At 39.1% G+C, this 17,154-nt stretch overlaps 1 protein-coding gene across 1 annotated transcript in view; it reads right to left on the minus strand.

The window, feature by feature from the left end:
* Window positions 1-17,154, minus strand: part of CDHR3 (cadherin related family member 3) — a 49,334-nt gene that overhangs the window by 13,045 nt on the left and 19,135 nt on the right. Inside the window, exons 4-8 of the mRNA XM_021534702.2 lie at window positions 10,295-10,491; window positions 5,796-5,964; window positions 3,389-3,474; window positions 2,291-2,385; window positions 2,084-2,188 (exon numbers count right to left, since the gene is read on the minus strand). Coding sequence (XP_021390377.2) covers window positions 2,084-2,188; window positions 2,291-2,385; window positions 3,389-3,474; window positions 5,796-5,964; window positions 10,295-10,491 — 652 coding nt within the window. The remainder of the gene's footprint in view (window positions 1-2,083; window positions 2,189-2,290; window positions 2,386-3,388; window positions 3,475-5,795; window positions 5,965-10,294; window positions 10,492-17,154) is intronic.

Consider the following 17,154-nt stretch of genomic DNA (forward strand, 5'->3'; position numbering starts at 1 on the left):
AAAGACCCTTTGAAACTCTGTTCTTGACAGCTGTGATTGGGGTAAAATAAAGGAGGTTTTTGCTAACTCCTCAAGTTTCCCCAGCTCTTATCCCAGCACTAATTATTACAGTGTCAAGCAGTACTCAGCCCCAGCTTGCAGCTCGCATTGTAGCAGGAGACAGCCCATACATGTGCATATTAGGGATAGATCATGGAGTGTAATTTAATCTAAAATTCTTTACAAACTGAGATGCTCTTTTTGATCTGTAGTGTCAATCTAAAAGGGAGAAGATTCAAACAAATACCACTCTATTTGTGCCATATAAGCCTTAGAACTTAGGTGTTACAGATTCTCAAGTCACTGCAGTTTTCACCAATTCAAACAAGTAGATAAATATTTAAAAGAGCTCTTTTAGCATTCCAGACACAAGCATAAATACACAGAAATGGCAACATTAGGAGGGAATAATCAGTCTAGAACACAAGGGCAGACATTGGCACTGGGAAGAAGATTCTGTATGATGCCTTAAGGTTTAGCTTTCAATTTTTCCAGATCCTATACTGCATTAGTATATCACTCTGAACTTCATATTAAGTATTAGCAAGTTCTCTTCACAGGGTGGTTAGATAAAACAATCCTTTTCTGCCTTGAGAATCAAGGACACCTTTGTAGCTTTAGACCCAAAAAAGGATAAAAACCAGCAAATTAAGGAAATCTGGGAGTTCATAACCCAAAACTGTAATTGGACAATTAACCCCAATATGTAAATGGACCAAAACTTATAAAAGTGTGAAAACTTGTGACTAGTTGTCCATCTTGGGGTAGGCTTGGCCAGGCTCCTGTACTGCCCAAGGTGTATCCTGTGAAGGCCTTTTAATGAATACCTACTTTATTCCTTTAACTCATGTTAGCCTCTGCTCCAAGTAGCTTCCCTTGCAGAAGTATAGTAACATGGAATGAGCTATTAATGGTCTTGCTTATTTCAGACACAGGGTTCAAGTAAGAAAACAAAAAACCAAAAAAACCCCCCCAAAAAACCCCCAACAATTCCTGCCTATTTCTAACATTTAATTTCTTTTTTTTTTTCTTCACATTCTTCACCCTTTTATCCATCCAGGTCTAAATCATTGGCCTCAGCCCATGAGCCATGCATTGCTCTGGGTCAAGACAACACCCAGAAGATTGTTCCAAACAAGTGTCTGGAACCTCCTGGCATGGCCCCAGGTGCTATCCTGTCTCCACTTTTGCAGAGATAGCAGGAGAGGAGCCATCAGAAATATTCTCAGCAGGGACCTTGTAGAGTCTCACAATCAGGAGACACAATGACAGTGCCTTAAATCCCATCGTGTCTCATGCAAGTGAGACAGATAAATCAACAACAGAGATGGATCAACTGTAATAATTGTCAAGCTCCTGCTTCAGAACCAACCATGCATTGTGCTTTCTACAGCAATACAGTCCGCTTGTAGCACATGCATATTCATGCCAATTTTTCCAAATTCTCAATATATCCTCACTCCATTAGTCTTCAAAAGCTATTTCTGACTTGTGTGTTATGACACAATTTCCTGCTTATGACACAGTAAGAGACAACAATGTTTCAAGATCACCAGGATTGTTTACAAGTGTGTCTGGGAAGAGGAAGACTGATCAAAAGGGAAACCTTTATATGTCTAGACATTTCTGCATGAATAAACAAAATTATGGTGAAATGCACACCTGCATAAGGAGCAAACTCTATATGATTGTATTCACACCGGGTGAAATTAATCACTTTGTCTGAACTTGTCCACAGATCTTTGCATAACTTTAACCTCTGTAAATGCTAACAAGGAAAACAAGCTTGTTTGGCTGCTCTTAGCATGAAAGCAGAGCCTGGAAAACTTGTAACTACTAAGAATACAAATAAGAATAAATGAGGGACATTAGGACAAAGCTTTCCAGTATAAGAATAGGAATCATAGCAAAATTAGAAGACTTTTTTCAGTTGTATTTTGTTGTCATCATTATTTGCCCTTATATTAAACCCTCCCACTGGTAGCAAAGCAGTAAACCTTAGAAAACACCTATATTTTGAGTGCAATGGAAAATTTTTACTCACGTGGTAAAGTAAGGGCTTTCATCATTGATGTTAATTATATTTATCTTCACTGTTCTAGTTGAGTTGAGTCCATCTGGATCTGTCACTGTTACATTTAAAAAGTAACTGTTAAATAGAAAAACAGAGTAAGAATCATTCTGTGTATGCCAGAAAACATTTCTCTGAATACTGTAAGTTAATAGGCCATGGAATAAAATACATTCTCACCAATGTGGATCTTTCTCATAATCAAATTCTTTCATGGAAAAAATGGCTCCACTTTCCGTGATTGAGAATGGTGCTGTTGCAGGAAGCAGTGAATACTGAAATGAAGAGAACAAGAAATTAGTCTTTTTATCTTTAAACATCCCGCCATTCATTCCTTGCCTTGTAGAACAGGGAAAGTTACAGAGGGTCATGCACCACGCAGATAACCTGCAAAAGCCACTGAGCAGATCTGTCCAAGGGTGTCACAGCATTCCTTTATTTGCAACTTCCTATGCCTCAGATGTGGCAGGGGTTAGGAGGCACGAGGAACTCTCTGCCATTGCTTTCACACACAACCCAGAGCTAAACCCCCACAGGTCTGCTTCCCTCCTCACCAGCTCAGCTTGACAGGGCAAAGACTGAGGATAGACTTCAAGCAAATTGCTTTCTTGAATAACACTAAACATTGAAGTCGCATCTTCAGGTTCAGTTCTTGAATGTCCTGTATTTTATAAAGCCAAACTAAATAAAAGCAAAGATACAACATATTTCTTAGCTAAATGCAGTTACTTTTCCTGAGATACCAACTTATAATATTCCACAAGTTTTTCTGAATACCAATAGTATTTTCAAATCAGCCAATACATTTTCATAACATAAGGTCACAGTTTGTCCTGGAATTGTCAAAAACCTGATATTCATACATCTTGTGATTTCCCTACTGTCTCATTTAAAAGAATTTATGGTGTGATACAGAAGATTAAAAATTTTATTTACCTTTAGTGACTCTTATCTACAAGAAACATTTTGTAAGGCTTTTTTAAAATTTTAAATTCACAATTTCTACTGTCTCTCTGATTAACTATATCAAATTCAGCCTTCAATATCCCTTAATTTTGGAAGGCTGAGGACTTAAAATATAGTTTGTGTCCAAGCACTAAGGCAGCTTTTTCTTAGTTTAGTATTGAGAATGTTTTTTTGTTTTGTTTTTTTTTTTCCAGATTAAACCTTTTCCTGTGTTTCTGATAAGGAAGGAAGTTGTTGAAAGATGATGGTAATTCACATTTCAGACACAGCAGATTATATAATCTCTGGAGTTTTTTGTTTAATACAACTTACTTTGAGATTAGCATTTTCAGGATCAGCTGCATCAACTTGGTAAATGCGTTCTGGAGGTTTCCTTTCCATCACACAGATTGTCACAGCTGCAGGGATGTAAGACTCAGTGTTATCTGGGTAAAAGTAAAGGGCACAGCAGCAAAGAGACTGATGCATTGATGCTGTCAGGATGTAGTACTACCTGCTGCATCTTCTCACTTCACAAGTATAATTCCAAAACCATCACAAAGATCACAGATACTCAAAAGATAAAAAGAAACCAATTACGTATCTGTAAACAGGCAACCACCATTGCAATATGAATTTCCCTCCAAGGGAAAGTCTGATCTTTCCTTATGGCCTATCTTGAGCTGTTCACAGGTTATGGAGTAAATAATGCATTTGGGTTATGTCTGTGGGGTATTTTACTATGCAGATGGGAAGAAAACAGTCCTGTTCTAGGTCCTCACCATCATCCCCTTCCTGTCCACACCCTTTGCCCTGCCAGGAGAGCCTTTCCTCTTCATTTCCACTTTTTCTTTACACCTGTGAAGCAGATAAGGAGTGGATGGTCTGCACTTTGCTTTGCTAAGGCTGATAATTCAGAGCAAGGTATGTTTTTTTCCATGCCAGGGATTCTCACAGCTGGGCTATCCTATACTGGACCACTGGCAACAGGCTCATCTCTCCTTGGGCAGAGCAATTAACAGGATGACAGATCTTCAGATCACATTATTTGCTTTATGCCCTTTTGTGTATGCTGGATCTGCTATTTCTGGACTATTAATTTCCACTGTGACCTCTACTGACTGCTGCTCCTCATCAGAGCAGTGGGAATCCCAGAGCAGCGTAATGAGTTGTTCCCGGAGGACAGCAATATGAATACAAAGTTTAATGAGAGGGAGATGCTTTTTCATAAACAGCAAATGCGCAATTAATGTCTAATTGTGGCGGGTACTGTTAACTAAAGCCACACAGTCAGACAGATCAGACATCTGTGCTCACCAATTTATGGCAGATCTAGCTGAGAGTTAAGCTGATGCCTTTATTTGTAACAAGTCCCCACGTAGTTTATTTCATGCTGTGTTGATCTCTCCAAGTGTCAGATTTAATTATTATTAGATTCCAGTGGCACCCATGATATGCAAGACACCAGCTATACTGAGAAGATGACACAGCCTCTTCCCTGGGGGGAAGATAATTTGCTTTACAAACTAAGTATTGTATGGAATCAGGGATGTCAATGTGCTCAGGAGGCATCAGTGAGGAGGGCTGAACATGAGCAGGCTGCTCTGAACGTGTCCCTGTGCAGCAGGCAAAAGTCAGGCTGCAGCTGGGCTTCACCGCTCCAGTGTGGTCAGTGCAGACCTGGGGAGCTGCAGCCAGCTCTGAATGCCTGCCACAAAGGGATCACAATTTAGTATTTTCAGATTTTTTAAAACTGCATGTTGAGGTAGGCTTGGCCATACAGTGCTATTAGGTCAGCAAGTCTTCAAACGGTACTTCATGGAATAAACTGAACTGTTCTGTCTGCATGTGAACATATAATAAAAAAATCATTATATTCTGATCTGGTACCATTTTTGCAGGTCTTCGTCATTAGTAAATAAGCAACTCTTTATTCTTAGAGAGTAAAGAAGTTATTTCCCATCCTCTCTATCAATGGCAGCATCACTCACATCAGGTGCAGCAACACCTGCAAAGCCTGCACTGGCCACAGCTGCAGTCCAGGCTCTCCAGCCTCCCTCTCAAGGCTACTGCACATTCCTCCCCCTCGCACCTTTGCCCCTGGTCTGAAAGTCAACATGGTTGACATCAACTGCCTCCTGCAGGAGACATCATTCTCTGCCTCTTTCCATTTGTACCACCATAGATCACAATCTCCAAGGTCTCACTCTTAATACTGATTTTCAACTTAATTTCTCATATGAAGGTGCGAATGCAATATGCATATATAAAGCATCTGCAAAGGAAGGTTTTTATGGTTTTCCCACAGAAATTCTTGCACATACAATATGCACTTGTTGAAATTTAACTTGCTTAGCCAAATCAGTTCAGTTTTCATCAAACTACAAAAATATGTACCCGTACTCAATGGCTATAATCCCAGCAAACCCCAGTTTTCTAATTTAAAACAATATGTATTTACTAGCATAATTTTTCTTTTAATTCTTCAGCTGCTTCAAAATTATTAAATATTTTTTAAACAAAATTTCAAGAAAAATAAAAGGGCATTTCCAGAGATGAAGCATACCAACTCTTAGTGTAAAACAAAGCTCTGATAAAAACAGTGTCCTGTTCATCCCTTGTTTTCCTAAAGGAAAATTTCTAGACTACTTTACCTACAAGCACTGTATGAGCTCAGTTTTTTTAAAGCCCATGTCATCTTTTCAAGTATTGTTCTTTTCAAATTCTACCATTATCTTACTTTGAATTGCCATATTTCCTTGAAATGCAGGATGTTCATTTTTATCTGTTACTTGAATGGTCAATATGCTAAGGTCAGTTCTTCCAGTTGTATCTTCAACAAAAATCTGCAAATCAAAGCTCTTTGGCATAGTTTCATAATCTAGGACAGGGTTTCCAGTGGTAATAACCTGAAAATAAAAGATTATTATTAGCACATGATGCAAGAGATGAAACTTATAGTCCAAATGAGAGAATACAAATAAAGGGACACTTTCAATCAGTAAAGAGTGAGTGTTTAAGATGATCTTTTACTTGCTGGCACATTTCTCATGAGTGGCAAAAATGTGACAGAAACAGAGTAAAGAGATCAAAATGTTGTGTGGCTTCACGGAGTAGCTCAAAGGAGCAGTCTGAGGAGGAGATAGCCCTGAAGAAGCTGCCCTGCCTCACAGCTTTGTCTTCACGTTCAGGACTACATCTTGCAGGTATGTGTCTGTTTCAAGGGTTTTCCTTTCCACATCATGCTCCAGGAGTGTTCAAGGTGTGATGAGACTGAGAATTTGGAGGAGGCCTTGCAAGACACAAGGGCAGTTTCACTTTTTCTGTGAGTTAGAAACACAAGGAGGAAGATCTTTTACTTGAAATAAAGAGTGTGGAGGCAGGAGACCATATAGTCTAGCAGCTACCAGAACCTTCCTTGTGTAACCTGTATCTGGGAGAAGACTTGCACAAAATCCACAGAAGAAGGTACCTTCATGGGTACATTGTCTGCGAGATGCTTCAGAATTGTTAGGGGAAAATGCTGAACTAATTGAAAAAATAACCTAGGCCTTGAGTTTTGCAAGATTGATAAGGCAAAAATTTGTTTTACTTTGTTTTGGGGATTATATTTCAAAGGCTTCCAGCTCTGCATACTGCCTCAACACAGAGTATGTACTAGCACAAGACTGACATTCCATGAAAAAAAGTAAAATGCAATCATTCTGGATTTAGGATGAGCCTTGAGCAACAGGAGGATGCTGAAAGTTGTATGCTTCAATCTTCACTGCTGAAACCAATAGATCTTTCCTTTTTTGGACAAGAAAGGAAAAGGTGACAGTTTAGTTTTTTGTGTGGCTAACAAACTGTGAAATTTGAACACAGTAGCAGGGTGCTGTGAAACTGGGAAGGAAAACTCTTAGGGCTCATGAGTGAATGCATCAAGTAGCATGTCAGTGTATTTACAATACTGCACAATAAAGGAGGCTGAAGAACATGCAGAAAGAACAACAAAATAAATCCTTGGGTTTAGATGAGATGCTGTGGGTCAGAGGACAAACACAAAAGTGATATTAGCACAGTTGGAAGACAGAAGTCAAAATAGAGACAAATAACAAAGAGTTGGAGGGGAGTGAAGAGAAGCACAAATGTTTTGTGCCTTTTGGTACATAAAACAACTTCTCTCTGGGACCTCATGGATCTTTTTGTTACAATACTGCAGGAGAAAATAACTGTGTCCTGGATGGTCTCCTCTTACTGTACAGATACAAGTTTCCCATAAAAGTGATGCTAACACAGAAGAAACATCCTAAAAATCTTGTCACAACAGTGGAAAGCTTGATGTTCAAAATTAATGTTTGATGGAGATCTAAGTTCTGTAAACACATACAATTAATTAAACATTTTAAACTGTCCAGGTCTAAGGAGAAGTTATGTGCTCTGGATATCAGCCCTCCAGTTCACAGCCAAATATTTTCATTAGTTCTGTAACTACAGCCAGACTAATTGTGCCTAAATACACATCTTCTACCCTCCTTTATAAAGGCCTTGGAAGTAAAGATGTGAATCTAAATGGTCTTTTTCTAGATTGCCTTTGAACCTTTTTGTGTTCAGCCCACTGGTGTAGGCTCTGAGCCAGAATTTACCTTTCCTTCAGGTAGGAGCAAAGATTTTACTGATAAAGGCTGCACACACTTGAAGCAACTGCAGGCTTCATGAAAGGGGATCTGGGGTCACCCCTAAACTGTGTATCACTCATTCCACATGAGAATTTCACTGCTCCCTGATCCATCACCAATACATTCAGAGAGTACCATTAAGAGCACCCAGATAGTTTCAGGAAACATCAGGTTTTTTATGCATTCCACACATCTTCTGTTCTTGAGAATCTTCAAACAGGAGTAAGGTGAGGAGGAAGGGACAGGACTGAGATCTCAGAATCTCTTACTTTCTCAGAAGTCCCAAAATATACCAAGAAGTGTGGTATTGCTTTCTGCTGCTGCAACAGGACTAAATGTGCTTCATAAATACTGAAGAGCCTATTCAAACAGGTTCTTAGCTAACCTCATAATTCATTCATGAAATACTGCCTTTTTCTATATCATCTTAGCAAAGATTTAATGGCAGCAGGTAGAGCTGAAGTGTCTGGTTTTGGATCAGATCACTTTTGTGAAATACGGTTGAGATCTGCTACAAGTGTAAGTAATTAAAAGTAGCAATCTTCATCAAATAAATTAACTAAGAACACCCATGTATTTATCCTTGCTTTATGAGTTGCAATTAGAACTCCTCTGCTAATTTGCAGAATTTGTATGTAGATTGCTTTGTGACTTTTTTCATGACTGATATTCACTGGCTCAAACTCTTTGTTCTAGTCCTCAAGTGACTTAGGAAATGTTAAAAAAAGCAACAGTTCAAACAAAATGTAGAAAGGTTCAGAGGCCATTCTAGTAATGTGGCTATGGTATGACATGTATAGAAACTGTCTCTTTGGAAGAAGCAGTCTCCAGTCTCCAGCTTTTTGGCCATCCATTTTCATCCTTGTGTCACCCTCCACTGTTCTAGAACAATAATTTCTCCATCATCCTTGCCATAAAAAAAAACAAGAAGGACTTTTTGTCTATTATTTTTCCTCCATATTAATTTTTCAGTCCCACTCAGCAAGAAGCAATATAAATTCTTGTGCATCATAACATAATGACAGCATGGGACAGGAGCAAGCAGGTATATAAAGGGACTAAGTTTTTTTTGAAAGCAGAAGGGATCACTTTAATTCAAAATGCCAAAATAAAACTTAGGAAGGGAGTCCCTACATTATGGGTCCTCTGTCAACAAAGCCAGTTTTAGGAATGTATCTATTTCCTTCTGATTCTTACACAGAAAACAAGGAAGGAGCATGAAGCAGAGTTCAGGCAGGTTTAGGTAGATATCAGGCAAATGTTTTTCACCCAGAAAGTGGCTGGACACGGAACAGGTTCCCCAGGGCAGTGGTCACAGCACCAAGCCTGGCAGAACTAAAGAAGTGATTGGACAATGCTCTCAGGCACATGGAATGATTCTTGGGGTGCCCTACATAGAACCAAGGAACCCTTCCAACTCAGCATATTCTATAATTCTATGATTCTATGATCTCTTCAGCTGACCCAGTCCAGGTATGTGTACAGTCCCACCCTATGCTCCACAGGTGAACGAGGGATTTTTTGAGAAGTTTTTAAACCATTTCACTGACCTGGCTGAGGAGTAGTAACGAGCCATCTGAGTTGGCACAAATGAGCTGTGTGCTTTCCTGGGAGGCTGGAGCATGGGAGCCACAGCAGCTCCCTGCATGCTCATCAAATCCATGAGCCAATACCACCCAGGGCCACAGCCTTACTTTTTCCAAATTTCTCCCAGAAACATCAGCAAAGAGAACAAGAAAAGAGCTGTTGTATCAGTTCTGTGAAAACCTGAATTGCTTAAAAACACTCAGAAAAGGATATTCAAACCACCTTTTAAAGACTCTGCACCATTTCTATCTATATCTATTAAAGCCACTTTCAGTGTCACAGTTCAAGCTCAGCTGTACAAGCAAGTTGCAATGGGATGACAAGTTATCATGCATCTGAACACTCATTGTCTGTGACAAATGTGAGCTAATACTTGCTGATATATCCAACAATGAAAATCAGCCTGAAGTAATGGAAATTGCTCTGCATTTGCCATAGGACAAGAGCATGCAATGGATAAAGACAGGTCTCAGATGTGTGGAAGGGTGGTAACTTCTGCATCAAGATAATGTCCTTATGTGTCACAGCCTTTGTTCAGAATTAAAAATTACTTTGATCTAATTCAGCTTCATTTATTTTGGAAGTGAGACAAATTAATTTTAATTCTTAAATTCTTGGCGAGAATGGCCAAACAGAAGCTGTATGCAGTTTAACTAAGGCATTTTCATTTCACAGTGAGTCCATACATATTAAGCCGAAAAACTTTGTTTAAAACCTCAAAACAGAAGCAGATTCTCCATGTTCTTCTTCACCTCTTATTTTCTAAAAATCACATTTTTTTCTATCACAGAATCAATGGAATTATTGTGATGAGTGATTTTTCCTAGATGCAATTAAAAATCATAATTACTATTGCTATTCATCTGTCATATATATTACAGCATTTTTGAATACTACCACAGTCTACATTTAAAATTCTTTTCTGTCAGTCCCCAGTAATCCAGGAAACATCAGCCTACAAACAAAAATCACTCAAGTTAAACTTAAAACTCACGCTGAATTCAAGACCTCCTTTTGGTTCAATGTCAAAAGCTTCTGCGAGCGGATTTGACTTTACTATGATAGGACGAATTGCAACACCTTCAGAAGAAGAAGCATTCACACTAAAGTTGTAGACTGTAACACCAGCTGCTGAGTTTTCTTCAACAGTGCTTGTTGCAGGTAAGCCCTCAAGCAACTGGGGTCTTCTTCCTGCAGATGCAAATGAACGTAAAATTACTTGAGCTAAGAAGATCACAGCTTTTGTCCAGAGCTGCCACTAAGGAACACAAAATGCCCTGATTCTCTTTTCACATATGAATGGGGGCTTGTGGTAGTAAATCCAGTGTTAATGGCAAATTAATGCATCTTTTCTGTAATTCAGTCCTATAGTGTTCTCATCTAGAGTGGTCATTGTTGAAGTATTATTTTACTGCATCATTTGCTTTTATATATGTCTTTATGCAGAAGCAAAGAAGCCCAAAATGTTTATATTTTAAAATTTTGTCCCCTGTACTAATTAGTGCCTCTGTTCACTGTTACATCAAGAGGTACCTTAAATCATACAGACCTAGATACTAAAGAAGCAATGTTTTTTTTGTGGACTGCACTAGCTGCAGTACCTATGTCCTCCATTTTCTCTCTTCTAATTCTTTCTATGGCAGCTGTGTGCAAGCCTGGCTCTTGAGTAGTGTGAGTTAGTAACAATTTCAGGAGTGCTACTGTCATGTCTCCTGCTTTGAGCGAGGAAGAGCAACCTGGAGTCTTTGGAGAAGATGCAGGCCCACAAAACCAAAATTATGGCTCTAAACTTCATGGAAGCTGCACACGCTGGCAAGGCATCCAACAGATTTGCACAAGCTCCTTGTTTGTCCAGACCTTTGGACTCCCCAAACAAACTTTTTGCTTTCTCTGTCATTTAACTTCAAGCTTTTGGTATTTTTGACAAAGGGCTGTTGTGCTTCATTTTATGAAGAGTGTCTAGAAAACTTAAATCAGGACTGCTTTTGATGCCCTGAAACAACACTTCAGTAGTCTCACATCCCTGAACCAGCAATGTACCCCAACACCACACCAGGGCAGGGCTGACTGCTGCTTGGGGATGGATGCTTCACCAGCTCATCCAAAACACTCTCCAAGAAAGCTGGCTGTGTTCAGCCAAGCTTCCTACACACTTTGTGCCAAAAGGGAGACAGATAGTGCCCACTCAAGGGTCTGGACAGGCTCTTCATACACCAGTAAATACTTTAGCAAAAGCCCCACAAAGTCTTTTTCTTTTTCTTGCTGCAGAGTTGCAAGGTGAAAAGCTGCTACAGGAACTAGTCTGAGACCATTGGAGCTGCAGCCAAGGGCCCCTCCACAGCTGCATGGAGATTCAGATGATCCCACACTGCAGATACATCAGGTTCATGGGTCACTGATCCAGCTGGGATTATTCTGGCATTTTTGGAAAAAAATTACATTGGAGCTACTCTACAGGTACAGGGTGGGATGTGGGAGACTGTGAAGTGGGAACTGTCTGAAAGAGTTAATCTGAACAGGCCAATCTGACACCCTGGTAGGACTGAGTTCAGCTGAGCTGTTACTGATTTATGTCAGCAGGAGCAAGATACAGTGAAGGACTAAGTTTTTGTTACTGGTATTACAGATTCTGGAAAACATCATCAACAAAAATCACCCATGCAAATAAGGCTAGGCTGAGAGGGGCTTCCGGAGTTACATTTGCATAAGTGGAGCTGAACTTCAAATAAAATCTCCTGTGGACTGTACTTAATGAATTCAGCTCACTCATCAAGCCACAGTTCATTAATGGAAACCATTTCTAAAAACAATGAAATAATTTACAGTATTTAGAAGTGTAGAAAGGAGTCACTATTTTTGTATTATGTCCAAAGATTGCATTGGCCACTTATTCAGAATTTGTCTTTCTAAATCAAAAGTTCTAACTTCTTGCTCTTTATTTTTAACTGAAATTTTAGGTGCTGCAGTTGAATGGCTTCTTCTTTTTCCAACCAGTTTTACCAAAACTCGCCTTCCATATTTACAAATCCATTCCTACCTCTTTACTTTGCAGAACAAAATATTTCTGAAGCAATTTAACACATTATCAGAATTCATTGCAATCATTGATAAATGATGAGTCTGAGACAAAGCAATCATGAGATTATTTTGGAGAAGTTTATTTATATTTAAAACTTATTTATCTGTGATGTGACAGTCTTTAGACTGTGCTTGAGTAACAAGCACAAGATTTTCTCTGTCCACAACCATGCAGGTTAGAAAAATGCTATTTTTCAAAGAAAGCTGAAAGTGGCAGGCGGTGTCCTAATCACAGTTTTGGGAACATCAGGAAAACCACTGAATACTGACAGGTACCTGAGGGATGGCAGAACTCTTAGAGTTCCTTGAGAGCAAAATGACCTTACCTGAACAGGAAGCTTACAGCAACACCAGTGCTTCGTGTGGCATGCAAACTTCAGACAGTTTGAAGATCTACTAAGTTGCTAATGTGCAAATACTCATATTGGCAAATCTCCCATGTATTTACACTGATCAAAGTTAGTAACATTATACTACTAATATTGTCCACAACTTTCTTTCTGTTTGGTCCTGTTTGGTTGCTTGTTTTACTTTATCAAAGAGAAATGTTATCAATATATGAAAGGAAGACACTGGAGTATAACTATGAGTTATTATTTCTTGAAGAGCTGACCTCCTTTCCCACTCCAGTGTTGTCACACTGAGCAGTGGCTATTAGAAATGAAGTGCCTCATCCAAAAAATAGTTTTAGCAAAGAGTCATATTCTCTTCATTATACTGCTGTAACCACAGAGCCCAATCCATTTCAGTAGGAAACTAATTGTTACTTGATTTTTCCCATCTGTGTCTAATACCTAAATATGTATTATAAAGTTCCCTAGAGAAAGCATAACAGCCAACAGTGTTCTAATTTTAGCAGCATAATGAAATCATGTTCTTACCAGATACTACTCCCAGCAAAATTATGAAAAGGAGCATGTTCTTCATTGTCTTTGTTACCCTGTCCTTCATCTTCCCAGGATGCAAACTAAAGGAAGATCACAGTATATTTTCCCCAGTTTACATCAGCTTCACCAAAATTCTTCCTCTTTTTCATGTTGTGCAGTGAGAAATGAAACAAAGGGCCCGTGTCTCTAAGGGAGTTTCCAAACACTGTCAGCTTGTTTGCTTGTCAGGGAACTGCTCCTTGCTGACACTTCATTCACAGCCCTGTTCTGTACTTGGGAAAACAGTAATTAATTGTCCTTTCACTATAATCATCTTATTCATTGAAGCATTATGAAGAGAATCTAGTATGTTTTAAATCTGGAAATACCATGATGCTTTCACCACTCTGGCAATGAGGTGCTGCTTCCACTCACCAGAAAAAAATACTCATGTTTTTAACCCAAACCAAGAACCTGAAGTTTTTTAAATTTCTGACTACCAGAGAATCACTCAGAACACACATACTGTAGTATTTGGAGGTGAGACATGTGTACATGATGAAGTTTCTACATGATGCAGCTTTGCTGTAGCTGTCTCAGGAATAGCATGGACCCCCACAGATTAGGCATTAGATTAGGCATTTAACTTGCTAGCCCACAGTACAACCAACTTTTTTTTTTTTTAAAAATAAGGACAGTCCTAGTGTTATTTCATGGAACACAGGAAAGAAGTGACAAAAATACTGGAATTGGGTGCAATATAGGTGCATTAGAATTGAGTCACTGAATAATTTAGCCTGGAAGGGACCTCTGGAGGTCACCTAATCAAATATCCTGCTCAAAGCAGGCTTAATTAATTCAGGTTGCTCAGGGATTCATCTAGTTGATTCTCAACACCTCCACACAAACTTAGCAGCTCTGCTAAGAGGCAGAATTTTGAGAGTCAGATTTAACACAGCTGTGGAGAAACCTGACTGATTTGTGATCTAAACTGGCATCTCTAGATGTTTCTGCATGACCCTCTGTGGTTGTCCCACTGAAAACTGGCAGTAGCTCAGAAAGTTGTGTCCCTTGCATGTGTGTTTTATGTAGCATGAGCATGTTCATTGAACACGCTGAACATGAGCAGCCAGATTAACACCAGAGCAGGCATTGCCTATGCTTGCTGCATTCACACCTCAGATTATGGTACCTACGTCACCCAGAAGATTCTGCTAACACAATGGACCTGGGAAAAGATGCCTCAGTAAAGCCTAGTGATTGGAACTGAACCATATCTAAATATCAGATACTGATTTGTGGAATTATTATAAATACTCATTTCATGGCTAGTCTGCATTTATTTTTAAAGTCCTTCTAGGACCCTGCAATGTTTTAAAGTGGATGTGGCCACACTGCATCATTTGGGAACACAACCTGTAGTACCAAGGAAGCTGATCTTCCTTTATCCCAGGAAATGTGTGCCTAGACTTCACATTTGTAAAAAAAGTGTATGGAAAAATCTTGCTCTCAAATGACCTAGTTATGATGATAATAATGTAAATATATTTATATTGTCAAAAAATTCTAACCTATCCCTTTACCTACCAGGTCTTTGCCCATCCCTTCATATGCATTTCTTGAGTTCACAAAGAAACTTTGATCTGACTGAACACCTCAAAAAGATGATGTCTGTGTGCACAGACATGAATCAGGCTTGTACAATGTCATGCCTTGTACAGTGATCTTCTACCAGAGCACTGTAAAACTGCTGCTATCTTTATTCACTCAGTTGTAATGTGTAATTATAAGCCTGTTTCTTTAAATCTTGAAAAAAAGTATAGAAACATCTGGGATAAGCTTCAAAGTCTTTCAGATATATTTCTAAGTTTGTTAATATCTTCTTTGAAGGACAGGACTGATTCCACCCTATAGTCTGGATAGCCAAGCCTTCTCCAGAACTCAGCGGTCACAATTTTATCCTTTATTTTCTTACTTTTCTTCTTAAGCTGGGGTTTGGTGGGGAGGAAAGGGGATTTGGTTTAGTGTGTCTTGAGGTGGTTTTTGTTCCTATAAATATATTTCTCAGCTTCTTTGTTTTGATCATTCTTCTGACAGTGTACACAGATCTACTATCAGCAAGGATTCAAAGTCCATAAACATAAACCAGATATTATTTATGATACAGACACTATAGAGAGATATAGGAGACATGTATGGGAAAGGCATCAGGAATGCACACGTGCTTGAAATGCTAGCCTGTCCCCAACTTCACCTGGAAATGCAATGGGTAATTGTTTCAGGTACTAAGTGAATACCCATGGAGTAGTTAATTTCTGCTTTCCCTCTAAATATGTCTCCAAGGCTTTCAAGTAGTTCCTGTTAAGCCTCATGGCTCAATGATGTTGTGAGGAGACTGTAAAGGTGACCATGGAGATGAGAAGAGAGTCAAGCAAGCATGCAGGAAGGGGAGTGTGGAGAGCAGATCATATGGGTGGAGTAAGGGTGAGTAGAAAGGGTTCTGGCTCTTTCTTCTTCCTTGAGTCACTTCCAGTATGTCTAATTACTTTCCTTAGATCCCTCATTTCTTGTATTCCTTCAAGTGGATTTCCGTGGTTCTCTGATTCCACCTGCCAGGCTGTGAGGCATGAAGTGAAAAGGCAGCCAGAATTAAAAGAGAGCCTAGAAGAGGCTGAAAATCAAGTAGAGAAAAGCATACAAGCTGATTAGGAACAGGTGAATTGGGAAAATGTGAGCAAGGCAGAAACTCACTGGCAAGTCTAGCAACATCAACACACTGTAAGAAGGTCAGGAATGAGCTTCCTGGGAATATAAAGCAACCAGATGAAGAGAGGTCAAGGCACCACAAGCAAGAATACAACTAGGGAGTTTTCAGGCAAAATAGAGGGAAGATTAATTTTGGTGCAAATGAAGAGGACAAAAAAAGTTTTTGTAATTCTCTGGTTTTCAAGATGATTTGCAAGTTTATTTGGGTGCTTTGGAGCAAAATAAAATGCACTTCTGAAAAAAAAGTCTTCTGGATAATCAGGTTAGATGGAGAATATGAGGAAGATGCAACATCTTTCAAGAGATTAAAGAATCCTGGTTCCAAGGAAAAGATCAACAGATGGGAATATGATAGAATGCACTGGTCTTAGGTTGGGATGCAAAGAGAAAGAACATGGGAACTGAGGGATATGAGGTGGGAAAGAGCAGATCTTGATGTGTGAACTTCTAATAACCTCTTCTCAGGTAAGAGAGATTTCAACAGAGGCCAGCTTCAGAGAAGTAGTCTACTTGCATAACAAAATGTGCAGGTTCAGGGTGTTCAATTGTTTTCTATGCATTTAATTCTCAATTGACTTCCAGTCTGTCAACATGAAGGAAATTTTCTCCTACTTTTCAAACACATCAGAGACTCAAGACATAATTTTCCCATTAATGGTCGTTTCAGTCAGAATAATGGCTCTTTTCTATTTAGCCAACTCATGAAAAAGTAGACATTTTGCTATCACTGTGGTAATTACTCTCCAAAAATTAAGCAGCCTAAGGAGAATTTTCATGCACACCTGATCCAGCCTCAGTTTATTATTACTCATTATTGTTGTTTCATGAATTAAATTACTGAGATTGTCAGGTTTTATTTTAATTTCCTTTCTATTTAAACATTACAGCTTCTCCATCCACTGCCTTGGTAACCTTTCCTAAAATATTAAAACAGTACCTTAGTTTGCTTAGATTTCTCAGCTAAAAGTTTCCTCTGTACCATTTCTGAGTGACAAGGACAAACTAAAAGTCATAGAACACTACCCATGCTACCTTAATCTCACCTAATGCAATCCCATCCTAGCTAGGTTAGTAACCCATATAATCATGAAAAAATGTGTCAGGCAGATATTTTTCTAGCACTGACTTGTAAACATGTAACCCC

The sequence above is a fragment of the Lonchura striata genome, chromosome 5 (assembly GCF_046129695.1).
Source record: "Lonchura striata isolate bLonStr1 chromosome 5, bLonStr1.mat, whole genome shotgun sequence".
In the NCBI taxonomy this organism is placed as follows: Eukaryota; Metazoa; Chordata; class Aves; order Passeriformes; family Estrildidae; genus Lonchura; species Lonchura striata.